The 27577-nt window shown below is 43.8% G+C and overlaps 2 protein-coding genes and 2 long non-coding RNA genes across 8 annotated transcripts; 1 reads left to right on the forward strand and 3 right to left on the reverse strand.

The window, feature by feature from the left end:
* The first annotated feature begins 3089 nt into the window (after positions 1 to 3089).
* On the forward strand, positions 3090 to 7540 carry LOC100831246 (protein O-glucosyltransferase 1). Of its 3 annotated transcripts, none has more exons than XM_003569920.3 (8): positions 3090 to 3348; positions 3806 to 4043; positions 4313 to 4357; positions 4727 to 5337; positions 6037 to 6229; positions 6458 to 6522; positions 6599 to 6809; positions 6966 to 7540. In XM_003569920.3, the coding sequence occupies exons 2-8, from the start codon at positions 3900 to 3902 to the stop codon at positions 7326 to 7328; spliced, it is 1632 nt and encodes a 543-aa protein (XP_003569968.1). In that variant the 5' UTR covers positions 3090 to 3348; positions 3806 to 3899; the 3' UTR covers positions 7329 to 7540. The 3 variants fall into 3 exon arrangements, with proteins under 3 accessions (XP_003569968.1, XP_014755717.1, XP_024317040.1); XM_014900231.2 differs by lacking the exon at positions 3090 to 3348 and adding an exon at positions 3606 to 3623; XM_024461272.1 differs by lacking the exons at positions 3090 to 3348; positions 3806 to 4043 and adding an exon at positions 4070 to 4117.
* Positions 7541 to 8016: 476 nt separating this feature from the next.
* On the reverse strand, positions 8017 to 11264 carry LOC100832149 (vesicle-associated protein 1-2). The gene is made up of 8 exons (XM_003569923.4): positions 10949 to 11264; positions 10612 to 10682; positions 10401 to 10482; positions 10186 to 10301; positions 9968 to 10096; positions 9749 to 9790; positions 8859 to 8936; positions 8017 to 8518 (listed from the first exon to the last, which is right to left on the reverse strand). The coding sequence occupies exons 1-8, from the start codon at positions 11004 to 11006 to the stop codon at positions 8411 to 8413; spliced, it is 684 nt and encodes a 227-aa protein (XP_003569971.1). The 5' UTR covers positions 11007 to 11264; the 3' UTR covers positions 8017 to 8410.
* Positions 11265 to 17224: 5960 nt separating this feature from the next.
* LOC112271843 lies at positions 17225 to 19592 on the reverse strand. The gene is made up of 2 exons (XR_002965341.1): positions 17749 to 19592; positions 17225 to 17642 (listed from the first exon to the last, which is right to left on the reverse strand). It is a non-coding gene; the product is annotated as an uncharacterized LOC112271843 (long non-coding RNA).
* Positions 19593 to 20638: 1046 nt separating this feature from the next.
* On the reverse strand, positions 20639 to 27367 carry LOC104583813. Of its 3 annotated transcripts, none has more exons than XR_001406588.2 (5): positions 26868 to 27367; positions 26384 to 26437; positions 25889 to 26020; positions 25000 to 25053; positions 20639 to 20828 (listed from the first exon to the last, which is right to left on the reverse strand). It is a non-coding gene; the product is annotated as an uncharacterized LOC104583813 (long non-coding RNA). The 3 variants fall into 3 exon arrangements; XR_001406589.2 differs by lacking the exon at positions 20639 to 20828 and adding an exon at positions 21985 to 22050; XR_731831.3 differs by lacking the exon at positions 20639 to 20828 and having other exon boundaries at positions 24755 to 25053; positions 26868 to 27363.
* Between the last annotated feature and the right edge of the window lie 210 nt (positions 27368 to 27577).

Genomic DNA, 27577 nt, shown 5'->3' on the forward strand with positions numbered 1-27577 from the left:
ATGTGAACTTCCTCTCGCTGCGCTATACTCTGCACGCGCACGCAGTACGGGTGGTCTGTACGGACGGTAATTTGAAATCTGCTCTTAAACCATACAGAATTATCAAAAACGTTATATACGAAAAAGGTGTGCCTGGTTCATAACTTTCCAACGCCGTATTACTTGCATCATTCTGATAAGCGGTTCAAAAACAATCGTAAAAATACCGTCCGTCCTTTTTAGATTGATCCGATTTCGGTATTTTTGAAATTATTCCTAAACCGTGGGGAATTTGGAAAAACATTACATATGAAAAAGCTGCGGATTTTCAGTAGCTTTCCAACGGTATATTGTTTGCGCAAATCCAAAAAAGTTTGAGAATCGTGAAGAAAAATCAGTACATCCTACGCGGCAACATGGCGTGCATGTTCTGAACTTCCATCGATACACGAGTGAACTTCTATTTTATAGACTGTAAACTTCATGATGGTCTTTGAACCTCCGTCTGCTGTAATATTTTGCCCGTGCCGGAGAAGAAGGAGGTGTCCGGGCGTGAATGTACTGAACTTCCCTATATACAAGAGTGAACTTCTTATTTTATAGACCGTGAAGTCCCTGGTACAAGATTTTTGACGAGAAAGTTTTGCCGATCCATATTAACAAGGCTATTACACCCCTGTTTTTGCAACGTGCCAGCTAATGAACTTGCCAGATAAAACTTGCGAACTCGCATGAAACTAAGTAGTGATCTTCTCAGTCTAAACAAACGAAACTTTCATGAAAGGGCATCTGAACTTCTCAGTCTAAACAAGTGAACTTCCATGAAAACTAGCTAGTGAACTTCTCAGTCTGTACGAGCGAACTCCCATGATAGGGCATCTGAACTTCTGTACAAGTAAACTCTAATAAAAATTAGCTAGTGAACTTCTCAATCTGCATACGTGAACTTCCCTAAAAGCACATGTGAACTTCCCAGCGTACCACGCCTATAACTATGGTCTACGGGCGTGAACGTTCTGAACTTCCATCGACCACACGAGTGAGCTTCCGTTTTATAAACTGTGAACTTCCTGACAGTCTCTGAAACTCCGCTGACTGTAATTTTTGCCCACGTTAGAGAACAAGGAGGTCTACGGGCGTGAACGTTCTGAACTTCCATCGATACACGAGTGAACTTTTGTTTTATAGACTGTGAACTTCCTGGCGGTCTCTAAACCTCCGCCGCTTATATCTTCCTCATGTATACCCTGTGAACTTCCTGACGGTTTCGAACAGCGGACGGTAATTCGAAATCTGCTCTTAAACCGTAAGGAATTAGCAAAAACTTTATACACGAAAAAGTTGCGGCTAGTTCATAGCTTTCGAACGCCGTATCATTTGCATCATTCCGACAAGTGCTTCAAAATATATCGTAGACATATCGTCCGTTGTTTTTTGTTTGGTCGTAATCCGGCGGACGGTAATTTGCAAACTGCTCTTAAAGCGTTAAGAATTAGCAAAAACGTTATAAACAAAAAGGTTGCGCCTGGTTCATAGCTTTCCAACGCCGTATAATTTGCATCATTCCGACAAGCGGTTCAAAATATATCGTAGAACTACCGATTGCCTCCGCCGCCGCTCGCTCGCCCGCGCCGGAGAAGAAGGTCCGCTCGGCAGCGACGGGAGGTAGCTCGCCGGTTCCGTCACGGGCTCCCTCGCGTCGGCCTCCGCCGCCGCTCGCTCGCCCCCGCCGGGGGAAGAAGGTGGTAGCCCGGGGGCGCGTCGGGAGGAGGTGCTGCGAGCAGCCGCCGCTCGCTCGCCCGCGCCGGGGGAAGAAGGTGGGAGCCGCGGGGCGCGTCGGGAGGAGGGTGCCGCGGGCTCCCCCGTGTCGGCCTCCGCCGCCGCTCGCTCGCCCGCGTCGGGGGTAGGAGGTGGTAGTTGGTAGGAATAGTTCCTGTTTAAGGTAAATAGGAACTCTTAGGGTAGGTATATAAAATCATTACTCAATGGTTCATCACCCCGTCTGAAGTGGTTTCGGTGCACATGTGTCATGCGTCGTCATGTGGCATGTAATCACACATATTAGTAAGTTAGTAATGGTATTTTAATAAAATATAAATGATGTTGAAATTTCAATTATATAATATATGTTAATGAAATTAAATATCAATGAAAGTTGTGATATATCATTGATATGTTTTTCAAATATATTATTTTGTTAATATATCATTGCTTTTTAAGGAACGTATCGGCTGAAAACTTCTATCCAGTGAAAACTTCTCAATCGTTAGATCTCACATAAACGGTTTAGATGAATCTAAGCACTTAAATATATTATACGTAGAAAAAAACCAAGAGAATCCCACCTCGCTGTTTTTTTTCTTCATAAAATGCTTTAAGTGATTAGATGTTACATCTTTCATCTGAACCATTTATTTGAAATCTAATGAATGGGATTAGACGTTTTTAAAGTTTTCACATGATATGTCACCACTATTTTACCATGTATTACCTCCGTCCGGACATATAAGACATGCGCATATTGCAAGATCATCAATTTAACTAATAAGATGTGTATTACATTAAAAAAAATATCATTAGATTCGTAGTGATCCGAATATTTTAATGATGTTTTAGTCACATAACTTATATTTTGCTGGTGAAATTGATGATTTTGGAATACTTGCGTGTCTTATGAATGCCATGTGAGCACGCATGATAAGTTGGTCCGGCTCCTACAGATAACAGAGCTAGTATAGAAGGACCTTTGGAATTTTCGTGATATACTCTTTGAGACAGAGAATGGGGCAGCGGGACTCTGAAGGGTACTCTCACTCTCAGTGACGGAGCAAAACCTATAGGAATCAATATTTTGCTTAAGAAACATCATCTCCTAATCTTCAAAGGCTGTGGCTCCGCCAGGGGGTACTACTGCTCGCGACATCAACGGCTACCCCCGCGAATCAGGTTCACCTTTGACTTTACATTCCTCGCAAAAAAAAGAAATAAAAAAGACATGGCTGTTTGTTTGACAAAGTCCGGCTGCTGCAGAAAGGGTGGAGTTGTGTTCGTGCGGGGTCACAGTCGAATCTCACCTCCTTATATTGAGGTTCCGTCCGTCATGCTCCCGTGTTTCCTCCAAACCAAAACCAGCGCATGCATCTTCAGAGTCCAGAGCATTCCCTACCACTAACTTGGCCACTTCCGAAAGCGCGCTCCATTGGGTCTCGTCGTTCCCGGGCCATTCCGGAGTGTGAAGCGGAAGAAGCTAAGAGGAGTGCCGGGCAGAGACGCATCGATCGATCTTTGCTATGGCGCTGATCTCTTGGAGCCGGCGATGAACAGCGGCAGGGGACCTGCCGAGTGATGTGGGACGCCGACTAGTAGAAGGTTCGCCCCCTTTCTCGATTTGATTCCCTCTGAAATCTCCGTCAAAAATTCGATTTCCAGTTATGTTCAGAATTACAGTTCGTGCTCGTGAGCTCGTCCACCATGGAGAATATCAGGTGTGACCGTGTGAGGGGACTCGAGGTAAGATCAAAAGGAATGCAGAATTGCAGACCCAGAAATGGAAAACCGACGAGGAGATGATAGGGACAGAGCCACAGAGACAGGGGTGGAGCAGCACGTAGACGGGCGTAATAAATCCAAACCCAGCGCGGCCGGTAGGTCCACGTCATGTAAACAAACTTCCTTCTGACCGCGTCTTGGCCAAGAGCGCAGCAGCTGCATCGGATCTCCACGTGGACACGCCCTCCTGAGTAATCGCCGGGGACGCAACGCAACGGCTCTGCTCGGCTCACACCCCAAGGGCTCCTCGGCTCATATCACTCTTCTTTTGTTTCAGGACTCACGAGGCAGAGGAAACATCATTTATCTCCTCACATCGGGTTAAAGGAAACATAGAGATCGGAGGGAGGTCGAGAGCGGCTAGGCGGGCGATGGCCACGGCTGCCGCTGCAATACCGGACACACGGCGATGGAGCAAGGGCGGCCCTTCGTCACCGGTGACGACCGCCATATTCCTCTTCTTCTTCGTCGTCGGCGTCGGCGTCCTCGTCTCCGCCCGTTGGATCACCACCACCGTGAGTCCAGCCTTGTCTGCATGTTTCCTTCTCCGGCCTGAATGTTTTTTCTCCTGGATCGACCTGAGTTCTTGGTTCGTTTCATTTCATTTATTTTTGAGATTTCCTGAGTATTATTATTTGTGCCGTATTGCTGCACAGATTGTTCCATTCAATGTACTGGTTTGCTAAATAACACATTGATTGTCTTTATTGAAGAACCACCGCCACCCGTGAATGGGGATCCTGTGCATACTATATTTGACCCGGATTTATTATGACACATGCAGACTCATTTGGCAATCACCAATCTGGATCAGTGGCGCACAAAGCCGGTAGGTAAGCTCACTCCCTTCTTGTTGTTTTATGAACAACAACATATTTTACTTTCGCCTAGTTTGACATGTTGCTCTGTTCTTAATATGCTTTTGGACATTGGTAAACGCTGCCATGTTCTTGTTTACAACACCAGATTGCTCTTCTTTATGGAGAGATACCTTGAATAACGCGAGTCATGTCTACAGGATTGTTTCGTCCTAGACATTTTAGTAACAGAATAAAGGTTCCAGTCATTTGACCCCTTTTGGCTTGTCTAGAACGCTGGAACTTCACGTATACTTGTACTAAAAATTCTTGCGAAATTCTGTAGTACTATCTGCTTTTCAAACAGGAATACTGACAGCCGTTGATTCTTCTCCGTGCAGGCAATCCTGACCGCCACGCATACCGTCTCCATCCCAGCGACCCCCACCGGCCCGGCGCCGCCGCGCCCCGCCTATTCCCTCTCCTGCCCGGCGCCGCCGCTCACCCGCGATCCTGCCATCGCCAGCAACATCTCGCAGACTCTCTCCCTCGCGCTCTCCTCCAACGGCACCTGCGCTTCTGTCCCCGACCCCCCACCCCTTCCCCCCACCGCGGCCACCAACTCCTCCTGCCCCGCCTACTTCCGCTTCATCCACGAGGACCTCCACCCATGGCGCGCCGCGGGGGGCATCACGCGCGCGATGCTCGACCGCGCCCGCGCCACCGCCAACTTCCGCCTCGTCGTGCTCCGCGGCCGCGCCTACATCGAGCTCATCGCGCCGGCCTTCCAGACGCGTGACCTCTTCACCATCTGGGGTATCCTCCAGCTGCTCCGCCGCTACCCTGGCCGGGTCCCCGACCTCGACCTCATGTTCGACTGCGTAGACTGGCCCGTTGTCCGTGCCGACCAGTACGAGGGGGAGAACGCCACCGCCATGCCGCCGCTTTTCAGATACTGCGGCGACAACGAGACGCTCGACGTCGTCTTCCCGGACTGGTCTTTCTGGGGCTGGTAAGTAACTGCCTCTGGCTTTTTTCGCTCTTACATTTGTTGTTACAGCTTGTTGTTATGCGTTTTCGGGGTTCCTATCTCCCAACTAACAGTCCGCGTTAATACTCGTTCACAATGCAATGAAATCCCAGAATTTATTTAAACTGCTGTACCATTGCTGTTATATAATCATGTTGCTACTAGGAATAGTAGAGAGAAAGTATTCTACTCCCTCCGTTCCATAATTCTTGTCGAAATCTTACATGTACCTGGATACTTTTTAGGAATAGATACATCCATGTCTGGGCAAATTTGAGATAAGAATTATGAAACGGAGGGAGTATATGTGAAAGACTGAAGTAATCCCAAATTAGGAGTACATACACCCTGACAGACTGAAGGACTCCCAAATTTGTCCAATTTCTCAAAATAGTCATGTATATGAAGTGTATCGCTGCCCTCAGAGTACATTATGCAGAGTGCAATATGTGAACCTATGAAATATGGATGCTCAGTTTTACTTAATTATCGACTGGATCTGCAATTCTGTTGCTACGAAAGCAAGCAGGAACAAAAGGGAATAAACAGTACAGTATATTTTTCTGAAGTTCAGTAGTATCTTGGGAAGTTTACAAATTTAAGTCCATACTTCTTGTTCGTGTATGCTTTGATTTTAGACCGAGTAGAAATTTGGGTACCATTAACTGTGTGTGGTAATAGGGCGGAGATCAACATAAAGCCATGGGATGCGCTGCGGAAAGATTTGGATGCTGGCAATAGGAGGGTGAGATGGGTAGATAGAGAACCTTACGCTTACTGGAAAGGAAATCCAGATGTCGCAGCTATACGGCAAGAGCTGGTTAAGTGTAATGTTTCCAGTAAGCAAGAATGGAATGCACGGATTTACAAGCAGGTGATTGTTTGTGTTTATGTTGCACTGCGCTCCGTTGTAAGGAAATCTAAGTTTCCATTTTATTCTAACAAGTAGAAAATCCTACTATTATCTATTGTCAAATTAAGGTACTCTTGAAATTGTTATAATCCTTCTGATCTAGAATCCCTTTTTTTTCAAACAATATAAATTTTGATGGACTTGTGGCTGATTAGTGATTAGCTAGATTACTTTTGTTTTTCCATTTAGGATTGGATCAAAGAGAGCAAGGCAGGATATAAAAAATCAGATCTGGCCAGTCAATGTACCCACAGGTTTGCTTTCTTTTGTTAAAAAAGTAAGGTAGCTTTCTTCTGTCGTTGGTGTTGAAACTGTTATGCTGGATGATAGGTACAAGATCTACATTGAAGGATCAGCATGGTCAGTCAGCGAGAAGTATATTCTTGCTTGTGATTCGATGACGCTGGTGATTACACCAAAATACTACGATTTCTTTTCAAGGGTGTTGTTGCCCACTAAGCACTATTGGCCAGTTCGAGCTGACAGCAAGTGCAGCTCCATAAAGTACGCTGTTGACTGGGGAAATTCTCACAAGAAAAAGGTATGTCATGCAGCACTAGTGAGCAGCTATGAGTGACCATACTGGTTTTCGTATCAGTGGAAACACATTGTTCATACAACGCGTCGTACAAAGCCTCTGTATGACCTTTTGTTTAAATCATGTTTCTCACACCTCACTTGCAAAATCTATTCATAGGCACAACAAATAGGAAAGCAAGCAAGCAATTTCATTCAGCAAGAACTTAGTATGGACTATATATACGACTACATGTTTCACCTCTTAACTGAGTATGCTAAGCTCCTAAGATTCAAGCCAACCAAGCCACCTGAAGCTGTTGAGGTCTGTCCCGAGTCTTTGGCCTGCCAAGCCATAGGCCGGGAGAGGAAGTTTATGGAAGACTCAATGGTGAAGTCTGCCAACGTTGCGGGCCCATGTGACCTGCCTCCTCCCTTCAGCCCTAAGGAATTCAAAGATCTACATAGGAGGAAAGAGAAGTCAATGAAGCAGGTTGAAACATGGGAGCAGAATGCTTCAAAGCCTGAGGATAGCAATCAGTGAGAACTTACTGTTTTTTCCCCTTCCCCAGAGACATGCATATAAAGTTTGGTCACAATTGTTTAGGATTCATAGTTATACTAATTTTGTAGTGGTGATATTAGGCTATCAGCAGCTTCTTATTTGATCGAATCAACTATTCAAATGTGTAACATCTAAAAAAGTGAAAAATATCTTTTAATCTCCTTCGTACGTTGTCAAAGATTTTTTTTCCATGTCCTCTTTGTTCCTGTACGTTTATTTAGTTGATTATGCAGTATATTTGGTAGGATGTTAGCAATCCTATTGAAGTTTTGGAGTTAAATTCTTTTCTCTTTTTCGGTAGTGCTGAACTGCTGACCATGTGTATACCAACCAAAAGCACAAAACGAACAGATGTGCAGTACAGGCTGAATTCAAAAACTCCTAGTGCTGAACTGCTGACCATGTGTATACCAACCAAAAGCACAAAACGAACAGATGTGCAGTACAGGCTGAATTCAAAAACTCCTAGTGCTGAACTGCTGACCATGTGTATACCAACCAAAAGCACAAAACGAACAGATGTGCAGTACAGGCTGAATTCAAAAACTCCTAGTGCTGAACTGCTGACCATGTGTTTCAGCCAGGGCCTAACTTGGATTCTACAGGATCAGCAGAGTGCCAGAATTCATAGCTAAACCACATATCGTCTGTATTTATCTTGTCCGAATAAGCAAAGCAGAAAACAAACTTTAATATTGTTCTTACTCCAGAGTACACAGAATACAGAAAACGTACAACATATGTACGGATGTATGACAAGCCATAGTATCAAAGCAGCTATTTCTGTTTACAGGTACCGGAAGATGCAAATAATTAGCCATAATATTTTCCTAAGCGAATAGGCCAAACCAAAGGTCACTAAACAAGCTTACAGATCAAGAGTTTAGGATGAAATGGCTTATTCACTGGCTAGCATAGCTAATATGAATTAGACAATTACAAGGAGCATCAGATCCTAAGATAAATGACCATGAGTTATACAGATGGCTAACACGACCGAGAACGCCGATGATACTCAGGCCTTGGCAGAGCACCAAAATAAGCTACATGGTTACACAAGCTCATCTCTTCATGAAAAAACCTAGTAAGATGCCCAGAAGAGCGACCGCAAGCACAAAAACTACTGAGAAACCGCTGATCTGCCTGCTCATATCCCGCCTTAGGAGATCCTGTTAAATTCATTCAAAGAAAAAAATAAACTTTTTGTCAGTACTGCAACTACATTTGAATATTTGATGCTGGCATTGAGATCTCACTGATGCAGAAAACCATAAAACGGAAAAGTACTCAAAGACAGAAAAGGCAAATATATATTTAGGCCATAAAAAGGCAAAGTACAAATGGGAAGCTGGGTGGAATTATGAGATGATCACTTAAGGCAATGCGCAAATTATCAGTAAATCTTTCTCGCAAGACTATCTAGTTCAAAAACCTGAAACAAATGCTTAATTATATGGTCAAATAATACAAGTCAAAAAATGGTTGGATAATCAGGCAAAATCCACGTACCAGTTCCTCTCGAAGCTTATGGTTCTGTTGAATCGCAGAATTCTTCTCCTCATTCAACTTCAAAATCAAAGCCAAGGACTACACAGATATAAGCAAATGAGATCAACATGTTACTCTTTGCCATCAGTGGGCAACATAAGGAGGGTGGTAGCATTTTCTACATAAGGCCTCAATTGGCTAATGACGTTAACATAAATGCTAAACAAATTCGGTAGATAGTACATACAGAACAGTAGCACACTAGAGTTCAACATACAATGAATACGTAATAGTAGAAGATAAGATGGCACCTCTCCATTTCAAGAGTCTGCGTCTAAATTTATATTCCAGTTATTAAGGAAAGAAGATAACTATAGATCAATAGGAAAGAGAGGCCGCAAAAAGTTGGAACATCACAGCTTTGAAGTGTTTTTTAATCAAACATAAATAAATTTAATATCAAGTGGGGTTGGACTGAGCGATAGCATAACATGGTCGAACATAGAAATAGAACTTATCATGACAGAATGTAGATGAAGAAAGTAATTGTAATGCAGACGTCATCCTGCAGAATGCTAGGGCATATTGGATCATCAAAACTGTGTATACCATAGTGAACTCTTTAAACACAAAAATCTTGCTGATCTAGAAAAACACCAAAAAACTATTCCGTACTAGCTAAGTTTATACAGGTGTGTCTAATATATGGACCCTCTCTGGGAGTTGTCACCGAAGTGGCCAGGGGGAATTACTTCGGTCTAGATTGATAGTTATCGCTTTGATGCAAGATTCACTTGCATGATCAAATTTATGATATTCAAAGACTGGTCTTTAAAATAAATGATATCACTTTCAGAATCAGAGGTAGGCATAGGTTGCTGAGTTTTATCGGAATTCGGAAGGGAGCACACCTCAGAGATTATTCTGTCTGGTTCTTTAGATTCTCTTGTTGTCTGCAAAGAAAGAACAGCACTCAGCTTGGGAAGGTAAGAAAACAAAGAATAGCCATAGAATGATAGGATCAACTAAAAGGGCACATGGTAGTCAGTAAGGCACCAACAGAGAAAAATTATATGTTCTTTGTGACACATCACAGATAACCTCATGGACACACTGCATCAAAATTTTACCTCTTGATAACTCAGACTGCCCAGATTTTCCTTATCAGACCCCTCGTTTATAGATGTAGGTTGCGATGGTGGGGCATAAACAACCTTCAGCCTCACCTCGTCCACCACATTGCCTGATTCTTTGGTAAACTACACAAAACCCTCGTTGGGATTATTCAACAGAAACTGCCAACATATTTAAGCTACGAAAATATAAGTGCACTATTAACATGGTTTACCATTTCTCCGGTGATATCCTTCGGTGTGATGTCCTTGCTCACTATGGCACTTTGCACAAGGAATTTGTCCTTGCATTGCATATCTGGGGGCGCCTCCCGTTGCGCTTGCATTGTTACTGAAGACAGCAATTCAGGGTGTATAAGACATTAGCATGTAAAGCAGTTACTTCAGGATAGTATGTATAGAGACTGACTAAGGTACTCCATCAAATTACCAAGAACATCGAATGTGGATCGTGGTGCCACAATGCCATTGTTTGGCCGGACGCAGTACTTCTTTGGGCTCGTTGTCTTAACCTACAGACCCAAGGTACTTAGTAACTACAGTGCGAATTTTTTAACAGAACTGTAAGTTTTATTTAGACAAAATAGATTTGTAAAATTTACTCAAACTTTGAGGGCTTTGAATCAGGATGGTTCAATTACCTTAAAGGCCATGTATTCATCTGTTTTGTTTGTTAGATGTAGCGAACATGATATCTGCTTCTTTAACTCGACTGCATGATTGAATCAACAATAAGAACATAAGGGGGAACATTAGCAAACAAGTATGATCATAGATTAAAAAGATACGCCAAAAGAAATATCAAAAGAAGATAACGAAAGGCAAGAGAAACATCAAAATCAGCCGCAAAAAACAAAGAAACTTTTCCAGGGAAACAGCTCAAGCGCGAAAAAAAACAACCGGAAATCCATCGAAGCAACGGAATGATAAGATAAAATCCAGCAGATTCACCAAAGAAACGCAGGGAAGAAATCGTACAGGTAAACCGGAGCTCGCTGGGGTCGATTCCGAGAAGCTCCCTGGACTCGGAGCTCATCTTTGGCAGAATTCAGGGGAATAAAACCAGAAACCAATCAGCAGTGGTGGGAGTGGGCTTGTGAAGCTTGGAAATTTTCGATCTTCCCTCTCCCACCCCGACGATTCGCTATTCCTGGAGCAGAGGAGGAAGCGGCGGAAAATGGGGAAACATGGAACTTCTGCCGAGGGGAAGAGAAAAGGCTGGAAGGCTGTCTCAGCTCCTACCTATGCTATGGCCCATGGGCGACGTGGCGATGGACAGAATGGTGACTGCGGCGAATAATAGTATCTTCCAATTTCCATGTGTACATACATACTGACTAAATCGACAGAGGAAATGGGCGTCGCTTTCTACAAGTTTTAGTTTTTTCCTACCAGCTTTCTGACAAAGTTTCTCTTTCTCTCCCGTTTCTTTCCTTCTCTGGAGCTGTAGAAGGGTGGGAAGGAAGAAACGGGGAAGCGTGTAGAGCCGTAGAGGTGGTTCCGTTGTTACATCTGAGCGATTGCATTTCGATCGGTCCATCGCGTGGTGGTGTGCCTGCTGATTAGGCTGGTAGGTCCGTAGGTGTACAGTTCGATCGTTTTTCACGTTCTTTTTCAGCTCCATCCAGGCTTAGCTACGCCCTATGCAATGGGATGTCAACGCGGGCAGAAAGCGCCATATCGAGGCCGGTCTTCTGTTGCAATAAACCTCAAGTTACGTGAGCAGAAAGTATCGCTTCTGTCTCACCTCTCACGGTGTATGGACTAATGGCGGCTAAGAGATCTCAAGCACGCATAAGCCGTTTGAAAGCGCTAGCGCACTAACCCAAGCTGTACTACAGTACCAGTGTACTAGATCGAGTAAAACAACATTCTCCCTTTATTTTTATTTTCTTCGGGACAGAACGGTGGATCCACGTGATTCAATTGGAAGAAATAATTGGTCCATTTATAAGAAAAAACGGTACTAAAAACCGATACAATGGACGGTTTATTCAATGAAAGCCGTGCGAAAAATCCTGAGTACAAACATACAGAGCGCAAAACCGAAGCAACAAGCCGCAGCCGCTAAGACGAAAACCCTTCCCCCTCCCAACGACGCCGAATAGGGAGCAGCTCCTTGCGCCAGAAGAAGGTAGACAGACATGTGTTTCTTCGACGACCGGAGCAAGAAGAGGCTGCCCCGACAGAAACAATTCGTGCATCAGCAAGCCTGCGCAGTATGCAGTCGCCATCCCTGGACAAGTCCCCAGCATGGCCCACCGCAACAAGCAATCCCCGCCGTCAGACAAGGCCTCCAAAGGCAACGCCTCCAAGGACACGTCCGCCGACGCCGCCGTTATCCGATACGAAAAACGCATCTAAGTTTTCGCTCGGAGGAACCTCGTTTGTAAATGGTGGGATGTAACAGGCTACACGATGATGCCTCCAAGAAAGGAGCGATGTCCAAGGACGCAGTCGTCAACAACACCAACTTCAAAGTCGGTGCAGGGTTTTCACCCGTAGCCCCACGCACCCAACCGTCTGCAAATGGTAGCATGTAGCGGCGGCGTTGTGGGGGAGGACAGAGGGGGTCTCTAGTTGGGTTTGCTACCTTCTCCCTTTAGAAAAACAGAAGGGAAAAAAGGCTTCTTTAAATAACTTTCTCCCTTAAGAAAAACAAGAAGAACAAAAATAACCTTCTCTCTTAAGAACAACAGAAGACCGGCCTAGAGAGGTAGGTCCTTGATACATTTGTGTGTGAATTAATTTAATTAGCTTGCACGGGCAGCATGCCCTTTGTTTAAGCACTTGGCCCCACCGGACGCTGCAAATTAATCCACACCGTTGCGTAAAGTGTAGCATATTTCATATTTGACAGCGTATCCGGTGGAAACCACCTCAAAAAGCATTGTAAAAAGTTCAAAAACTTCTTGAAGAATTGCATATGTTAAATATGTGATGTTTTATATATATGTAAAATTTCAAATCCAAACTCAATTGCGTTTCAGCATGAACCTCTAATGTACTGTATTTTGCAGCGAAAAACTCAATTGAGTTTGGACTTGAAATTTTGCAGATTTTGTAAAATATCACAGCTCTAATGTACCGTATCTTTACTCTTCTAAAAAAGCCTTGTGGTGGTGGCGGTACGTCGTCCCTGCACTTCCACCTCTTACATGTGGGACCGGCGTTCCCATCCGTTCCCCCACCACCTCTCACAGACTCACAGTCCCACGGCCGATTCAAATCAAATCGGAGAATCGATCCGGCTCGTGTCGAGGTGGCTGGTGATCGGAGTTCTCGGCCACCAGCCCACCAGGCACAAGCCCACAGATCCCCGCGCCCCCTCCGCCCTAGCCACCCGTCACACCGTGTCACCACCCTGCCTCCTTTCTCATCTGTAGATGGCGTCGGATCTGTAGAGGGTGCCGGGACCTGCAAGTCGACGGCAGCAAGTTGCGGTGAGCATGGATGGGTCAGGGTCAGGCCCGGACGGCGCCGGCGAGTTTGCTAGCAGTGGGCGCGGAGGGCTCAGGCCTTGAAAGCGCGAGAGAGTTGCGCCCAGACGATGCCGATAGTTGCTGGACAGTGGGAGCGGACGGATCAGGCCTAGACCCTGCCCTTCTCCCCCCCCCCCCCTCCTTCTCATTTGCAGAAGACGATGCATCCATGGAGTCTCGGCTTGCCCACCACCGTTGAGCTCACCTCCACAAGTGGTCAAATCCCCACCGCCACCAGCACCTGATTTCTCCGCCGTCGCGGGTGAAATCTGCTCCACAACCTGCATGCTCCAGTCTCCCCAAGGTCGATATTCTTCTCCTCCTCGATTTCTTGTGAAGTTTTTATTTTTATGATTCGTTAAATCCTCTCAATTTAATTTATCTGAAGAACACACGGTCTCATCTCAATGCATTGGGATTCAACTTACATTTGGTGGCACATAGGTAGATGTGTCCCAATATTTGGTTGTTTCGGATTTTTTGGTTGGTAAAATTTCAGTGGGGATTCCATGCGTAGTAGCACGAAAATACCGCAAAGGAAGGAAGCACAGGTTTTCTCCTCTTTCATTAAGCGATCAATTCAAAGCTCCTCCCGATTTCCACAGAAAACACCATTATTTTTTCCTCAGATGCATGTTTGAGGTGGCGCACAATGAAGGAAGAGAGCAACAAACAACAACTGGGCCGTCTGATCATCAGACTCTGATACCGCTAGCTTCTGTTATACGGAGTAGTTTCTTAACTTGTGCCAGCTGCGTGCCTATATATCTTTCTATAAATACACACTGTGTTAATTAGCTGTGTACGTTCAATGTCGATATATATGCTTAGAAGGCCGGTGTTAAATCCTACAGATGTAGAGATAACTAGATAAGTCTGGAAAAGATGTCTTCGAAGCTTCTGAGACAAGGCATGCATAGGGCTGCCATAGCTAGCTAACTTGTATTGTAGTATACTACCTCTGTTCCATAATTCTTGTCAAAATCTTACATTCATCTAGACACTTTTTAGGAATAGATACATCCAATTTTGGACAAATTTGAGAAAAGAATTATGAAACGGAGGAAGTACGTAAGTAACATGTATATGATTTGCACTCTATTGCACACTGTACAGTACCAGGTCGCGTGTGTCCATCTTACGTAAGTATCTTGGGGGTCTCGCTTGGTCACTTTTAGATCCTACTCACAATCTAAGTCTGTCCATCAGAAAGATTGTTTGCTCCTAACAGAATCATTTAATGTGATGAGAAAACATTACGAATTAGCTTGAGAATTGTTGGATAAGAGAAGAAGAAAAAATAAACAAATATGATGAATAAAGAACACCTAATTTGATCAATGGCCGTTTATCTTGCACACATACATATATTTTTTGTTTTCACTGACTGTTAGAGGTCTATCTTCTTGATTTATTTTAAACATCACATGTTGTGCTCTTTCAAATAGACAATGCAAATTAACTACTTGCATTTAGAACAAATTGTTAAAAATTTATTCTTACTTATCCATATGCACACCAAGGTCAGTACAGTCAGTCTGTCCTAGCAATTTTTGAACCTAGGAGTAGTGTTCGATTTCAGAATTCACTTGTCAGTGATGTTACACTACTGGCTGATAGCTGTTGGTTCTTTTTAATAATTTGCAACTTTATCATTTCATGAATGAAACCACGGACTAATCCCTTCTGTGGTATCAGTAAGGTTACAAGAGTCTTCCTTTCAGTGTTGATTCCAATAGTTGGATAACACTATGTGATAACTACTCTGACTTCTTTCAAGATAGGAGACTTTTGACAAAAGTATCTCTGCCTTCAAGGGCAACCTTATTTCTTCTAAAGGAAAAGAAGTCTTCGCCTTGCTGCCCTAGGACCAGTCTTGAATACAAGGATATAACATATGCACTAGCGGTTCATATTGGAATAATTGTAGTAGTGATGAAAAAGCAAAGAGATGTCGCCCAATGACGTGTGCAGTACTCCAACTGGTCGCTTTGCAATTGAGGCATTAAGCAATAGAAACCTAACTTGCGGATCCTCGGAGGATGAAGATATGAGGAACTAGAATATGATAATGTTTCATACTCAAAGTACCCTCTCATCAGTAGACATGTTGGGGCGAGGAGAAAGCTCAAATGGTAGTGATCTCGAGATGGATATATTTCTTATGGCATGCTTGCTTCATTATGCATATAGAGTTTCATCTTTTGTTGATCAAATTTTCCATGGGATTTTAGGACGAAAGTGTCATCGTAATTCAGGATACCCAATTTAGCTTGCAATTTTCAGCAACTAAAATATGCTATCAATTCTAGGATTGTAACGCTACTTGAACATTTCATTTGACTTTACTATTTGATTGTTTTCTTTATAATTTAACATACAGTAGGTAACTTTGCCATATGTACTTTCACTTCACGTACCATATAACCAACAGATTTTTATAATATGTGATGTTGTTTCTTAACTAGAACACTGTCCGCATACTATTACCTTTAGTAGGGTGCACTTTGGTCTTGATGTTGATGCTGCAGGTGAGACGAAGAGGTGATGACTTGTGATATTTACTTTTATTAACTAAACCTAAATTGTAGGATGTACAAGGAACTTAATTCCATGGATCTGCTTTAAGTCAGTGTGAACAGTAGTTTGAGCCAAGGACAATAGAAGAAGCAAGAAGTGAATCCCTCGGGAAAGAAGACGTTGATGAAAATGTGTGTCTTTTGATGTTTCAATGATTTTCTTTTGGGCATTATGGCTTGTGCCTCAATTATATTATGATGGATCTGATACAATTGTTCTGGCATTAACGTGTGTGATGAATGGAAATGTAGTAATTCTATCTTATCTCAAGGTATGGTATTTTGGGACCTAAATTAATTGTGGTGTTCCTTGTGAATAAAAAGATCATGATGCTTTGATACTTTATGTCGGGAGTCTATGTATTTAACTTTACGTTGCAAATTATTAGGAAATCTTCATGGCAAAATGTGTGGAACTTTCTAGTCACACGGTTATGCCACATGTGAGGTTATTTAATTATTTTATGGTGAATAGTAATTCTCTATGATAAATTTGTTGACATAAAAAAGATTGAATATTTGACTTGAGCACAACTATTTACTCTGCTTTATTTAAGACTATTCAATTACCAAAACTCTTGTGTTACTGGTACTTAATGATACTATTTAGCTTGCCGAGGATTAAACAAAGCAGAGCAAATAGTTTTTTGTACAATCAAACATAGAAAAGTGTTATGATTCCGTAGCAGCGCACGGATACCTAACTAGTTTTTGTAAAAAAAATATGGTTTTTATGGAGTTTGCACGGTTTGCATGAAAAATGTGTTTTGCTTTCATATTTTTACTACACAGATCAAAGCTGAACTAGAATGGTTTTCTTCCTCGAAGAAATCGAGCTAGAATTACGCCCGTGCTCTCATTTTCAACGTTTTCTGCGTTGACAACAACATGTTACCCGAACAATAGCAGTGTATACACGGGGGGCCACCTGTAGTAGCTTCGAACCCCGTCTACAGGTTGGACTTTCGTACCCAAAACATGCAGCATTCAGTCATGAACTTGCCAAATATCACATCATTTGATATCTGAAATCTGAAAAACAACCTGTCTCTGCCTGTTCTTTTGGTGTGTGACTGGCCATATGGGACAGAACCGGAGTAACGCAGACGAACAGGAATATCTCCTATCACATGTTAAAGCACAAGCCAAAGATAGTAACAAATCCAAAAGCACATGCCCCTTTGGGGCTGCAATAAACAATCCTGAATGGACACACCTTAAAATAGAAATGACAAAGATAGTACTCCAACAAATCCAAAAGCACATGGCTCTTTGGGGATGCAATAAACAATCCTGGATGGACACCTTAAAATAGAAATGAAAAGAGTTGTTTCTTTTGTTACCGTGAAGATTACACTAGCAGACTGCATCAGTAACCGAGGAATGTTCTACTGTATTGACCAAACTTACAGTTAATTATGGCCTTCGATCAACTCTGGTGGGAAGTTCCGGTGTATATAAACCACACAAAATGGTTGACAGGTTGAGGATAGTGGCAACTGGCCAAACGCTGACTAAGAGGCTGGAAGTAGACTCGTGTCGCCACGCCAAGTTCGGACTTGGGAGGACTGGTCGGGCCTTGGTCCGACGTACGTGCTGCTATCTGGCCTGCTGCAACAAATCAACCCGAACAACGTGAATAGTTCAAAATCAGCGCTGTTGAATTGAATTCACGGTCCAGTCTCCAGTACTGATCCAGTCGTGCCGTGAGGCGAACCTGTGCGGGGCAGTTCGCTTTCCAGTCCAGGGCGGCTTACAGGCTTGCGAGCGATCGGTCGGCGGAAAACAGAGACGTCGTACCGTGGGTCGTCGGCGCTGTGTTTCCTCGTCGGTGACTTTTTGTCTCGTGTCGGTTGATTTGGTCGATGGAGGCTGGCTACGTGTTAATTTGTGCGTGCCGGCGACGTTCGCCTTGGCGCAGAAAATGGCACCTGTCATTTTCATTTTTGAGCGGGCATAGCAGAACGGCGGCGGCGCGGATCTGCGGAGATTCGCAGTAGAAAGATCGGTGGATGCCGTCCGTCGCCATATCTTATCCGCCACCCGTTGCATCAAAGAGGCCTGTCGATTTGGGCCCGGCCCAAGTTGGTTCCGCATGTGCTTTTCTTTCATTTTCATTTTTTATTTTTTATTTTTATTTTCTGATTCCCTTTGTTTATTCTTTGATAATTAATGATATGAACATTAATTATAAAAGTCATGAAATTCATATCTGTTCATGTATAATTAGAAAATTATACTCTCCCGTCTCATATTATGTGACTTTCTATTACATGTATCTAGACGTATTCTAGTATATAGATACGTCCATATTTAAACAAATTTGAGTCACTTAATATGGGACGGAGGGAGTAAATAAAAAGAATATAATTTTGATATGTTCATGTATATCAATTAAAGTTATACAAAATGTTCACATAGTTTCTATTATTTCAACCAATAAAATGTAATCTTCGCATGAAAAATGTTTCTCTTGGAATGCATTGGACTTGCGTAATAAAAATGCTCATCTATGCCAAATAAAATGTTCGTGTTCATTAACTAATGGTTCACCCAGATTCTAAGAAATATTTTCAAAAATAAAAATGTTATGCACCATCTATGAAAGTTTTCATGTATGTAAAAATAGTTGCTCATTGTGGCCTTGGACTTTTTCTCTGTCATGATCTACTTGTATATGTAGCAGGTTATGAAGTTGTTCTGGCGAGGTGGCGCAATCTAAGCGAGGACAACATCAATTTGGTGGTCATTCGGGGGCTTAGGGATTTGTCGCGAAGGATCGATGTGTGAGTTAGGGACGCAACCGAAATCCTGCTTATGTTGTTCTTCTAAACCAAAATCCACTAAAGTCAAATTTTGAGTAAAATATTTGAAGTGGCACTTCCAAAGTGGTTTAAAAGTGTGGCATAAGCCGAATCTCGCTTGCATCCTACTGTAAGTACGACGACGAGAAGTCAACAATTGGCCATGAGATGGCGGGTGGCGTTAGCAGTAAGTTCGGTGACAGTAGCCAGCCAGTAGTCGGAGACAGTGGAGGTTTGCTGGAGTCCGACGATTGAAAGAAGAAGAGTAAATTTCACAAAACCACACCTTTTGAGGCTAGTGTTTCATTCGGGCACAACTCTAGGGGTTTGCAAAAAAAAAACCACAACTTCAGAACTAATTACTTTTAGAAAACCCAAATCCACCAAATTAGCGAGTTTGACGACGAAACTGACAGGTCGGGTCCACATGTAAGGTCTGATTTATTTTTTCATTGAATCCCTTGGCTTCTTTTTTTCCAGAGCTTCCCGTGACCATCTTCCTCATCTCCGGCGAGGTGCACCGCCGCGGCGTCGGCATCGGGGAGGAGATCTCGTGGCGGGTAGTGGCATCGGTTGGAGGAGATCCGGCGGCCGGTGGCGGCGTCGGGGGAGGAGACCCCGCAGGGCGGGCGACGGCGACGGATGGAGGAGATCCCGCGCGACGGGCTGCAGCGCCAGGGAGAGGAGAGGCCACGGCGGGCGGCCGCATTGGGCGGCGGCGTCGGGAGAAGGAGACCACGCGAGGGGCGACGACGTCGGGGGAAGGAGAGGCCGCTGTGGGCGGTGACGGCGGGGGGGGGGGGGGGGGGAGGAGGAGGAGACCCTGCAGTGGGCGGTGGCCTTAGGGGAAGGCGCGGCAGTGAGAAGCGCAAGGAAAAAACAAGGGGTCCAAGAAAAAATAGAAAAGAAGCCAAGGGGTTTAGTGAAAAAAATATCAGACCATACAGGTGGAGTGGACTTGTCGGTTTCGCTATCAAACTCACTAATTTGGTAGATTTGGTTTTTTTGAAAGTAATTAACTCTGAAGTTATGATTTTCTGTTGCAAACTCGTAGAGTTGTGCCCGAATGAAACCCTAGCACCAGAAGGCGTAGTTTTGTGAAATTTACCGAGAGAAAAAGCGGTTAGCTCGGTAGGAAGAACAGACAGGGGTTGCTAAAAAAACAGAGAGCCATGAGAGCATCTCCAATGAAACCCTCCAAATTTTGTTCCTAAATGTCCTATTTTTGTCCATTTAGGGGAGCAAATGGGCATGTGTCCCCCGTTGTCCATCTCCGTCACCCAAAAACATCCCCCAGATTTCTCTCCCAAATATATTTTTTTCTTTCCTTTTCTCTCGCCGTCTCCCATCTTCCTCTCCTTCCCGTGAGCGTGCTACCCCATCTCCCTCTCCTCCACCCCGTGCCCTCCTCCTCTCCGTGCTCCCGATCTCCTTCTGCTCCGAAAAAGGCAGCCCCTCCGTCGCACCTCTGGTCCGCCGCCGCCATCTCCACATCTCCCCGCCGCCGCACCTCTGGTCCTTCGTCGGCCCGACACCCCACCTCGGGCTCGCGCCGCCGCTTCGCGAGGAGCTTCCTAGCCGTGCCACATCCTCGCAACGCCGCTGCGCCTCGGGCCCGCACCTCCGCCGCCGCTCGGATCCTCTATGGAGGAGGTGGCAAGTGGGGCGCGGGGGGCGCTGTGGAGGAGGTGGTAGGTGGGGCGCAGGGGCCGCTGTGGAGGAGGTCGGGCGCGGCGGCGGTACGTTGTGGTGACCGAGACCCATAGGGTCCGAATCTCCGTGTATTCTGTACTAGTCACTGGATACACGAAGTTCCAAGATAAATATCACAACTCACATCTTGTACGTTTGCAACAAGTAGAATCCAGAGTGTTAACTTATTACAAGCGGAAGATCCAAATAGCAAATAAAATAGAGTCCACCGATGCCACAGGCTTATTTATTGTGTGTAGACTCGCGACCATGCGTGTGATCCCTCGTTGAGCGTCATTCTCTGCACATGATACGTGCAGGTCAGTACATTGAATGTACTTACGAGTTACACCTGTGATGTTATGAGAAATGCAAATATATGCTTAAGGGTAGTTCCTAGTTAGGCTTTTATGGTTCCTTTAGCAAATACATCATGTTTGTATTTTTGAATTACTCATAATACATTTCGAAAACTCTACCTCTACAATTTTCTAAAATATAGTTTTGGAAATGTAAGTATGGTCACCTGTGGATACTGCTCCATTGACCTAGCTATGCACTTTGGGTCATGCCGCTAACACTCACATAGAATCCCTTTCTTCCCGTGACCCATTCTGTGGATGCGGCTCCATTAGGTCAAAACAGTTTTTTTTGGGGTTTTTGAAAACAAAACTAAAAGATCTCTTATCCAGACTTAGTAGCTCAAAATTCACCCGTAACCAGAGGCATGGCTAATCGATTAGGTTGACACTCTCGAGAGGTTTGTACACTTTCCCCACTTGACACAATCAGTCCAAGGTGTTGCCTGACGACAAGCGTGCGCAACAGGTAAAGATTGTGACGAAGTCTTTCACTAGTGGCCCTGGTCCTAGCACCACCCATCCCCTATGGACACATTGGCCCCTTTTCGGATGACGGTACCAAAGTAAGGATTTCCCGCTAGCTACTCAACTAAGCCAAAGCCCATAATAGCAAGTGGTTGTACGATAAGATTTTGGATGCATGGAAAAGACTGAACTTTCTGGCACTGGACGGTGGTCCCCACTGAATTCCTAAGTCTGCACCCGTTGCGGGGTTACAGCTCTTGTAGACAATCACATATGGTTAGAAACATACCACTTCGTCCAGCTAAAACATTTTTTTTGTTTTATTTGAAAACATTTTTCAAAAACATACTCGCTCTTGCCGAGCTCTTAATACTTTTGAAGATAGTTTTGTACACTCCCGATACAATAATATAGCGAGCATTTGCAAATAACATAGATTACAACCTAGGGTAATTGGTGGCATGACAATAGACCTATAAGCATTCTACTAGGACTATAACTAAACAAGTTGCAAACGCATTTTAAACATACATCATAAGTAAATAATCCTACACATGCATCTCTACACATGGTAAATCAAAATAGCATAACAGAAATATAGGTGTCTACATGTTCAAAAGTGTAACTTGCCTGATCCCGAGTAATCGAAGTGGTCAGACGTTGCCTGGCACTCCTCACAATCGCACTCCGGATAATCTAGCGCGAAGAACGAATATAATAAACAACAGTTCGAACAAAACTCCAACAACTCCAAATGAAGATCCAATGGCAACCAAAAGAACAATAATAAAAATACTTCCTAAACAATACATAATTACTGTTAGTTAAGTCCTAGGTAAGGATCTAGAAGCTGGAGTGATGATTTGGACAGAATGGAGTTTGAAACGGAAAGATTTGACAGGTTGTGTGCTGTTAACAGATAGAGTTTCTAATTGAGATTGCACTAATGACAACGTAGCATATAACATGTGGGAAGTGTACTAATGTATAGATGATAATCCAAACTTCACAGAACAGAAAGATTCGTCCACTTTGGTTCTGCGAAACAAAAGCTACAGACTCGGGGAAACAGCTAATCAATAACAGCGTCCTGGGAATACTAGTTTTAATCGACAACGCACTAGCAAACTAGATTATGTGCAAGAAGGATCTACAGCAAGATTCATATTAAACGGAACTACGGACTGAACTAATGAACTTCTGAAGGCTTCTCTACGATAGTGCACAGTAGGTGACTACAAACGAATATCTACTGGTGAATAAGGATCTAATCGACAGAGACCTAATAAGATGAAACCTGGAGGGTAACTGTAACTATACAAAGGCGTTGGATTCATCTGAAACGGAGTGTTGAGACAAAAACTATGAACAGAACAAGTCGCCTATGTTTTAACAGGATTGCAAAAGATTCAACTTTCTGACGTCGATCCAATAGTGAAGATGAACTTTCTAAGGTGTACCACCACAGCCAAAAGATAGTCCTAGAGGTGCTCTACACAGAAGGGGAAACCATGGTTCGACAGGTTCTATGGTTGCACTAGAGACCGCACCTAAAGTGAGCTACACAATGAAGAATTTCTCTGCTGTTTAGGAACAAGTCTGTACCACCAAAAGCTCCTGGAGATGATGGAGTTCGCCGGGGATGAATGTGAAACGTCGAGGAAGTAGTCGAGGGAGTGGTTGGCGAATGTAGAGAATTCAGGTGGTCGTCCTATGGGCGGCGTCGATCTCTCCAACGGTGGCAGCGGCGGTTCGTCGTCGTACTCCGGTCGTCGTGCTGGCGGCAGAGCTCGAATTTCGAGCTCCCAACTCGAATCCGCACGGGGACGGGAGGGGGAAGTGGTGCACGGCTGGAGGGGTCCTATTTATAGGTCCAAGGGAGGGCCCGGGCAAGGCTGTGGCGAGCTCGGCCATTAATGGCGTCGGAGTGATGGCGGAGACGAAACGGATCAATGATGGGCGGAATTGATTCAGAACTGAGTGGGAATTAATTAGGAGGCTTCAGTTTGGGATTTAGACAACCACGACGCTTGGAATCGCAAGGGAAATCACCGGCGGCAGCGGCGTTCATCTTCCTCTGTTCGTGCTCTGTATGTGCGAGAGGAAGATGAAGCCTCTTGCTGGCTGGGCTGTTAGGGAATGGGCCAGGAGCTGAAAGGAGTGCGGCCCAAAAGAAAAAGAACAAGAAAATAGAGAAGAGAAGGTGGGCTGCGGCTAGGAGGAAAATGGGCTTCGGCTTCGGCCCAGACGTGGGTTTATGTATTTTAACCCTTTTCCTAATTACACAAATTATAGAAATTCAAATATGGTCTTTAAATATACCACAAGAACTCCAAATAAAACCTTCTTACTTCCAGCAAAACCAGAATTTCATTTCTAACTCAAAATAAACCCGAGTAAGCCAAAATAAATATTTCCAACTTTAATATTTGGGAAAGTCATGTTATCCCCAATCTCAATAATCACCAAGCGTTGGAAAATAGTTAATTGGCATCAAAATTTCAAATAAGACCAAAATGATATGCAGGTGACACGAAAAGAATGATAACATCCAAATTGAAAAAAAATTAGGATGTTACATTCATGCCCGAGCTGCTCCGGCGACGAGGGCCCGAGGCGCTGCGGCAGCGTGGGCCGTTCCTCTGGGAAGGGTGCGCGCATGAGAGAGCAGGGAGAGGGAGGGAGACGCGAGTGAGAGAGCAGAGAGAAAACGAGTCGTCAGGCTATGAGTTTGCTTTTGTGTGACTGCGTGTGGGCCCAAGTCGGACATGTCCGGATATCCAGACACCTCAAACCTCTCTCAAGTTTGGGCAAGTTTGAGAGATGTGTCCGGACAAATATGACATTTTGTCCGTTTAGGAGATGCCATTAAGAGATGATTTTGTGAACAAAATGTCCATATTCCTTAAACAGGACATTTGGGATAGCTTTAGGTATTGGAGACGCTGTTACTGCGCTCCAAGCCTGCAAAGGTACCGACCGTTGTGCAACCACATGCCACTGGGACTCCACTAGCCAGAGATCCTTGCTATCCATTAAACTACAGATCTGATTGCAGCATTTTCGAACTCATGCGGGATTTTATCACAGATTCTTAAAATCAAAACATGTAGCATAAGCCATGATAATATGCTTATTAGTTCGAACTCATGCGGGATTTTATCACAGATTCTTAAAATCAAAACAATTTCTATACTGAAAATTTCTTAGCTACAGATGTGTGATCTCTGCTGCATTTTTAGGCTCACATAAACATCTCTTTAAGGCTCTGGCTAAATAGCTAAATAAAAAAAGCAGGTATGCACTCTTAAACATAAAATGTGGACAAGGTATGGCATCTAAACAATACAGGATACTCCATACAACCATGCACAACAAAGAAGATAATAAGCTCCAAATGTAACAATAGGATGATGGACTGGAATTGCATAATCAGTATAAGTACAAGAACAAATGCAACATTTTCTAGTGACGAGCAGTTCAGAATATTTGAAAACTGTTATTGCATTTTTTCCTCCCATATATACATACAGGTTTGCCAACATAACATGATAGATTACTGTTTTTGTGGTTTTCAAAACAAAAATGTGGTTTCATGTAACATGGTATCATGGTGGAGTACACATGAAAAAAAAACAGACTTACTGATAAAGGTCCGCATCTCATGACAATCTCATTGTTCGCAAACTTGTTCGCAATCTGCTAAGCAGATAAAAAATGTTACTACCAATAAGCTGTAGACGCATTCCAAATAATGACAATGAGAACACGATATGCACTAAGTACATGAGTGTTACTCAAAAATATAGCCGGTGCTTTGTACAATGATTGGAAAGCAAAAGGCAAAGATAAATGGTTTAGGAATAAACTAATAATGAGTTAAAATTGATCAGCCACATAAGTAATCGCAGGATATGTTATGAATGAGATCCCGTAGAGAAAGTGAACCATTCACTTCTTGCATACCAAAAGACATTTTATTTTGAGCACGGTAAAGACATGTAGCATAAGCCATGATAATATGCATATTAGTTCGAACTCATGCAGGACTTTATCACAGATTCTTAAAATCAAAACAATTTCTATACTGAAAATTCTTAGCTGGAGATGTGTGATCTCTGCTGCATTTTTAGGCTCACATAAACATCTCTTTAAGGCTCTGGCTGAATAGCTGAATAAAAAAAATGCAGGAATGCACTCTTAAACATAAAATGTGGACAATGTATGGCATCTAAACAATACAGGATACTCCATACAACCATGCACAACAAAGAAGATAATAAGCTTGAAATGTAACCTTAGGATAATGGACTCGAATTGCAGAATCAATATAAGTACAAAAACAAATGCAACATTTTGACAAGCAGTTCAGAATATTTGAAAACTGTTATTGCATTGTTTCCTCCCAGTATATACATACAGGTTTGCCAACATCACATGATAGATTACTGTTTTTGTGGGTTTCCAAACAAAAATGTGGTTTAAGTAACATGGTATTATAGTGGAGTACACATGGAAAAAAAAACAGACTTACTGATCAAGGTCCGCATCTCATGACAATCTGATTGTTCGCAATCTTGTTTGCAATCTGCTAAGCAGGAGATGTGTGATCTCTGCTGCATTTTTAGGCTCACATAAACATCTCTTTAAGGCTCTGGCTGAATAGCTGAATAAAAAAAGCAGGGATGCACTCTTAAACAGAAAATGTGGACAATGTATGGCATCTAAACAATACAGGATGCTCCATACAACCATGCACAACAAAGAAGATAATAAGCTCGAAATGTAAAAATAGGATAAGGACTGGAATTGCAGAATCAGTATAAGTACAAGAACAAATGCAACATTTTCTAGTGACGAGCAGTTCAGAATATTTGAAAACTGTTATTACATTGGAAATTCCAGTATATACATACAGGTTTGCCAACATCACATGATAGATTACTGTTTTTGTGGGTTTCCAAACAAAAATGTGGTTTCAAGTAACATGGTGTCATAATTGAGTACACATGAAAAAAAAAAGACTTACTGATAAAGATCCGCATCTCATGACAATCTGATTGTTTGCAATCTTGTTCACAATCTGCTAAAGCAGGTAAATTTGTTTTTTTAGGTGCAAGTCAATTTGTTAAGAATAAAAGTAGAGAAATAAACTTATGGGTAAGATAAATTGGTAAAAAAAAATCACCAAATCGTAGCAAAAACAACTTCTGATTAATAACCATGAATCAATTTGTATAAACTGAGCTACATAGGGAATAGCAAAATTGTCAACCATTAGCACCCCATCATGGGTATGAAGGAATATAGAAAGACCCATATGCTTGTCCTCAAGTCAAGAATCTTAGTCCACATCTTTTCACAATCCGATTGCTTCCAATCTTCTTAGCAGGTCAATTTGCTTTTTTAGGTGCAGGTCAAATTATTCAGCATAAACGTAGAGAAATAAAAATAATGAATGAGACCAGTAGGAAAAAAATCACAAAATCGTAGCAAAAACAACTTCAGCCTACCTGGAGATAGCCTGAGGCTGAGCGATGGGCAAAGATCGTGGCCGCTGGAGAACTCGAGGTGGGGTGAGGAAGGGCCTAGCTAGTGAAACTGCTCTGCTATCAGGGGAATCCATCGGAGAATCACCAAAAGTAGAAAAAAAAAACACTTGGTGTGGTTAGGGAATGCTTTGTTGTCCCTTCCCCTCGGCGCCCCACTGCGACCACAGCACGCCGGTGAAGGCGAGCGGCAGCGGCGCAGTTGGATGGCCAGCGGCGGCGGAGTTCGGTGGCGGGGCTATGCTGGTGGCGGATACCGCGGAGGCCTGCGGCGCGCGATGGCCGCGTACGACGGGAAAGCGGCGGGGGTGGTGTTCCGCGTCGGGCGGCTCGGCGTTGAGTGGCCTCCGTGGCGGCGCTGGGCGGCGGACGTGCATCGTGGAGGCTCACGGCGCGCTAGGGCGGGATGGAACGGGGACGCGGCGGCGGCGGCGGATGTCCAGAGCCTGCGAAGAAGGTTGGCCAAACGGGCCACACCAGCCAACTCAACCGGGCCTTCCCTAAAAAAAACATCTCAACCGGGCCAAGTTGAGCCAAGGCAGCCGAACGTTGCACTAGCTTGCTCCGGGCTCCGGCTTTTGTCCGTAGCGGGCCTAGTCGTGGGCTGGTCTTATTAAGAACACGGTGCAAGCAAAACCAAGCAAAAGAAAAGGCCGTGCCGTTTCACCGTTTCA

Source organism: Brachypodium distachyon, chromosome 3, assembly GCF_000005505.3.
Source record: "Brachypodium distachyon strain Bd21 chromosome 3, Brachypodium_distachyon_v3.0, whole genome shotgun sequence".
Taxonomy (NCBI): Eukaryota; Viridiplantae; Streptophyta; class Magnoliopsida; order Poales; family Poaceae; genus Brachypodium; species Brachypodium distachyon.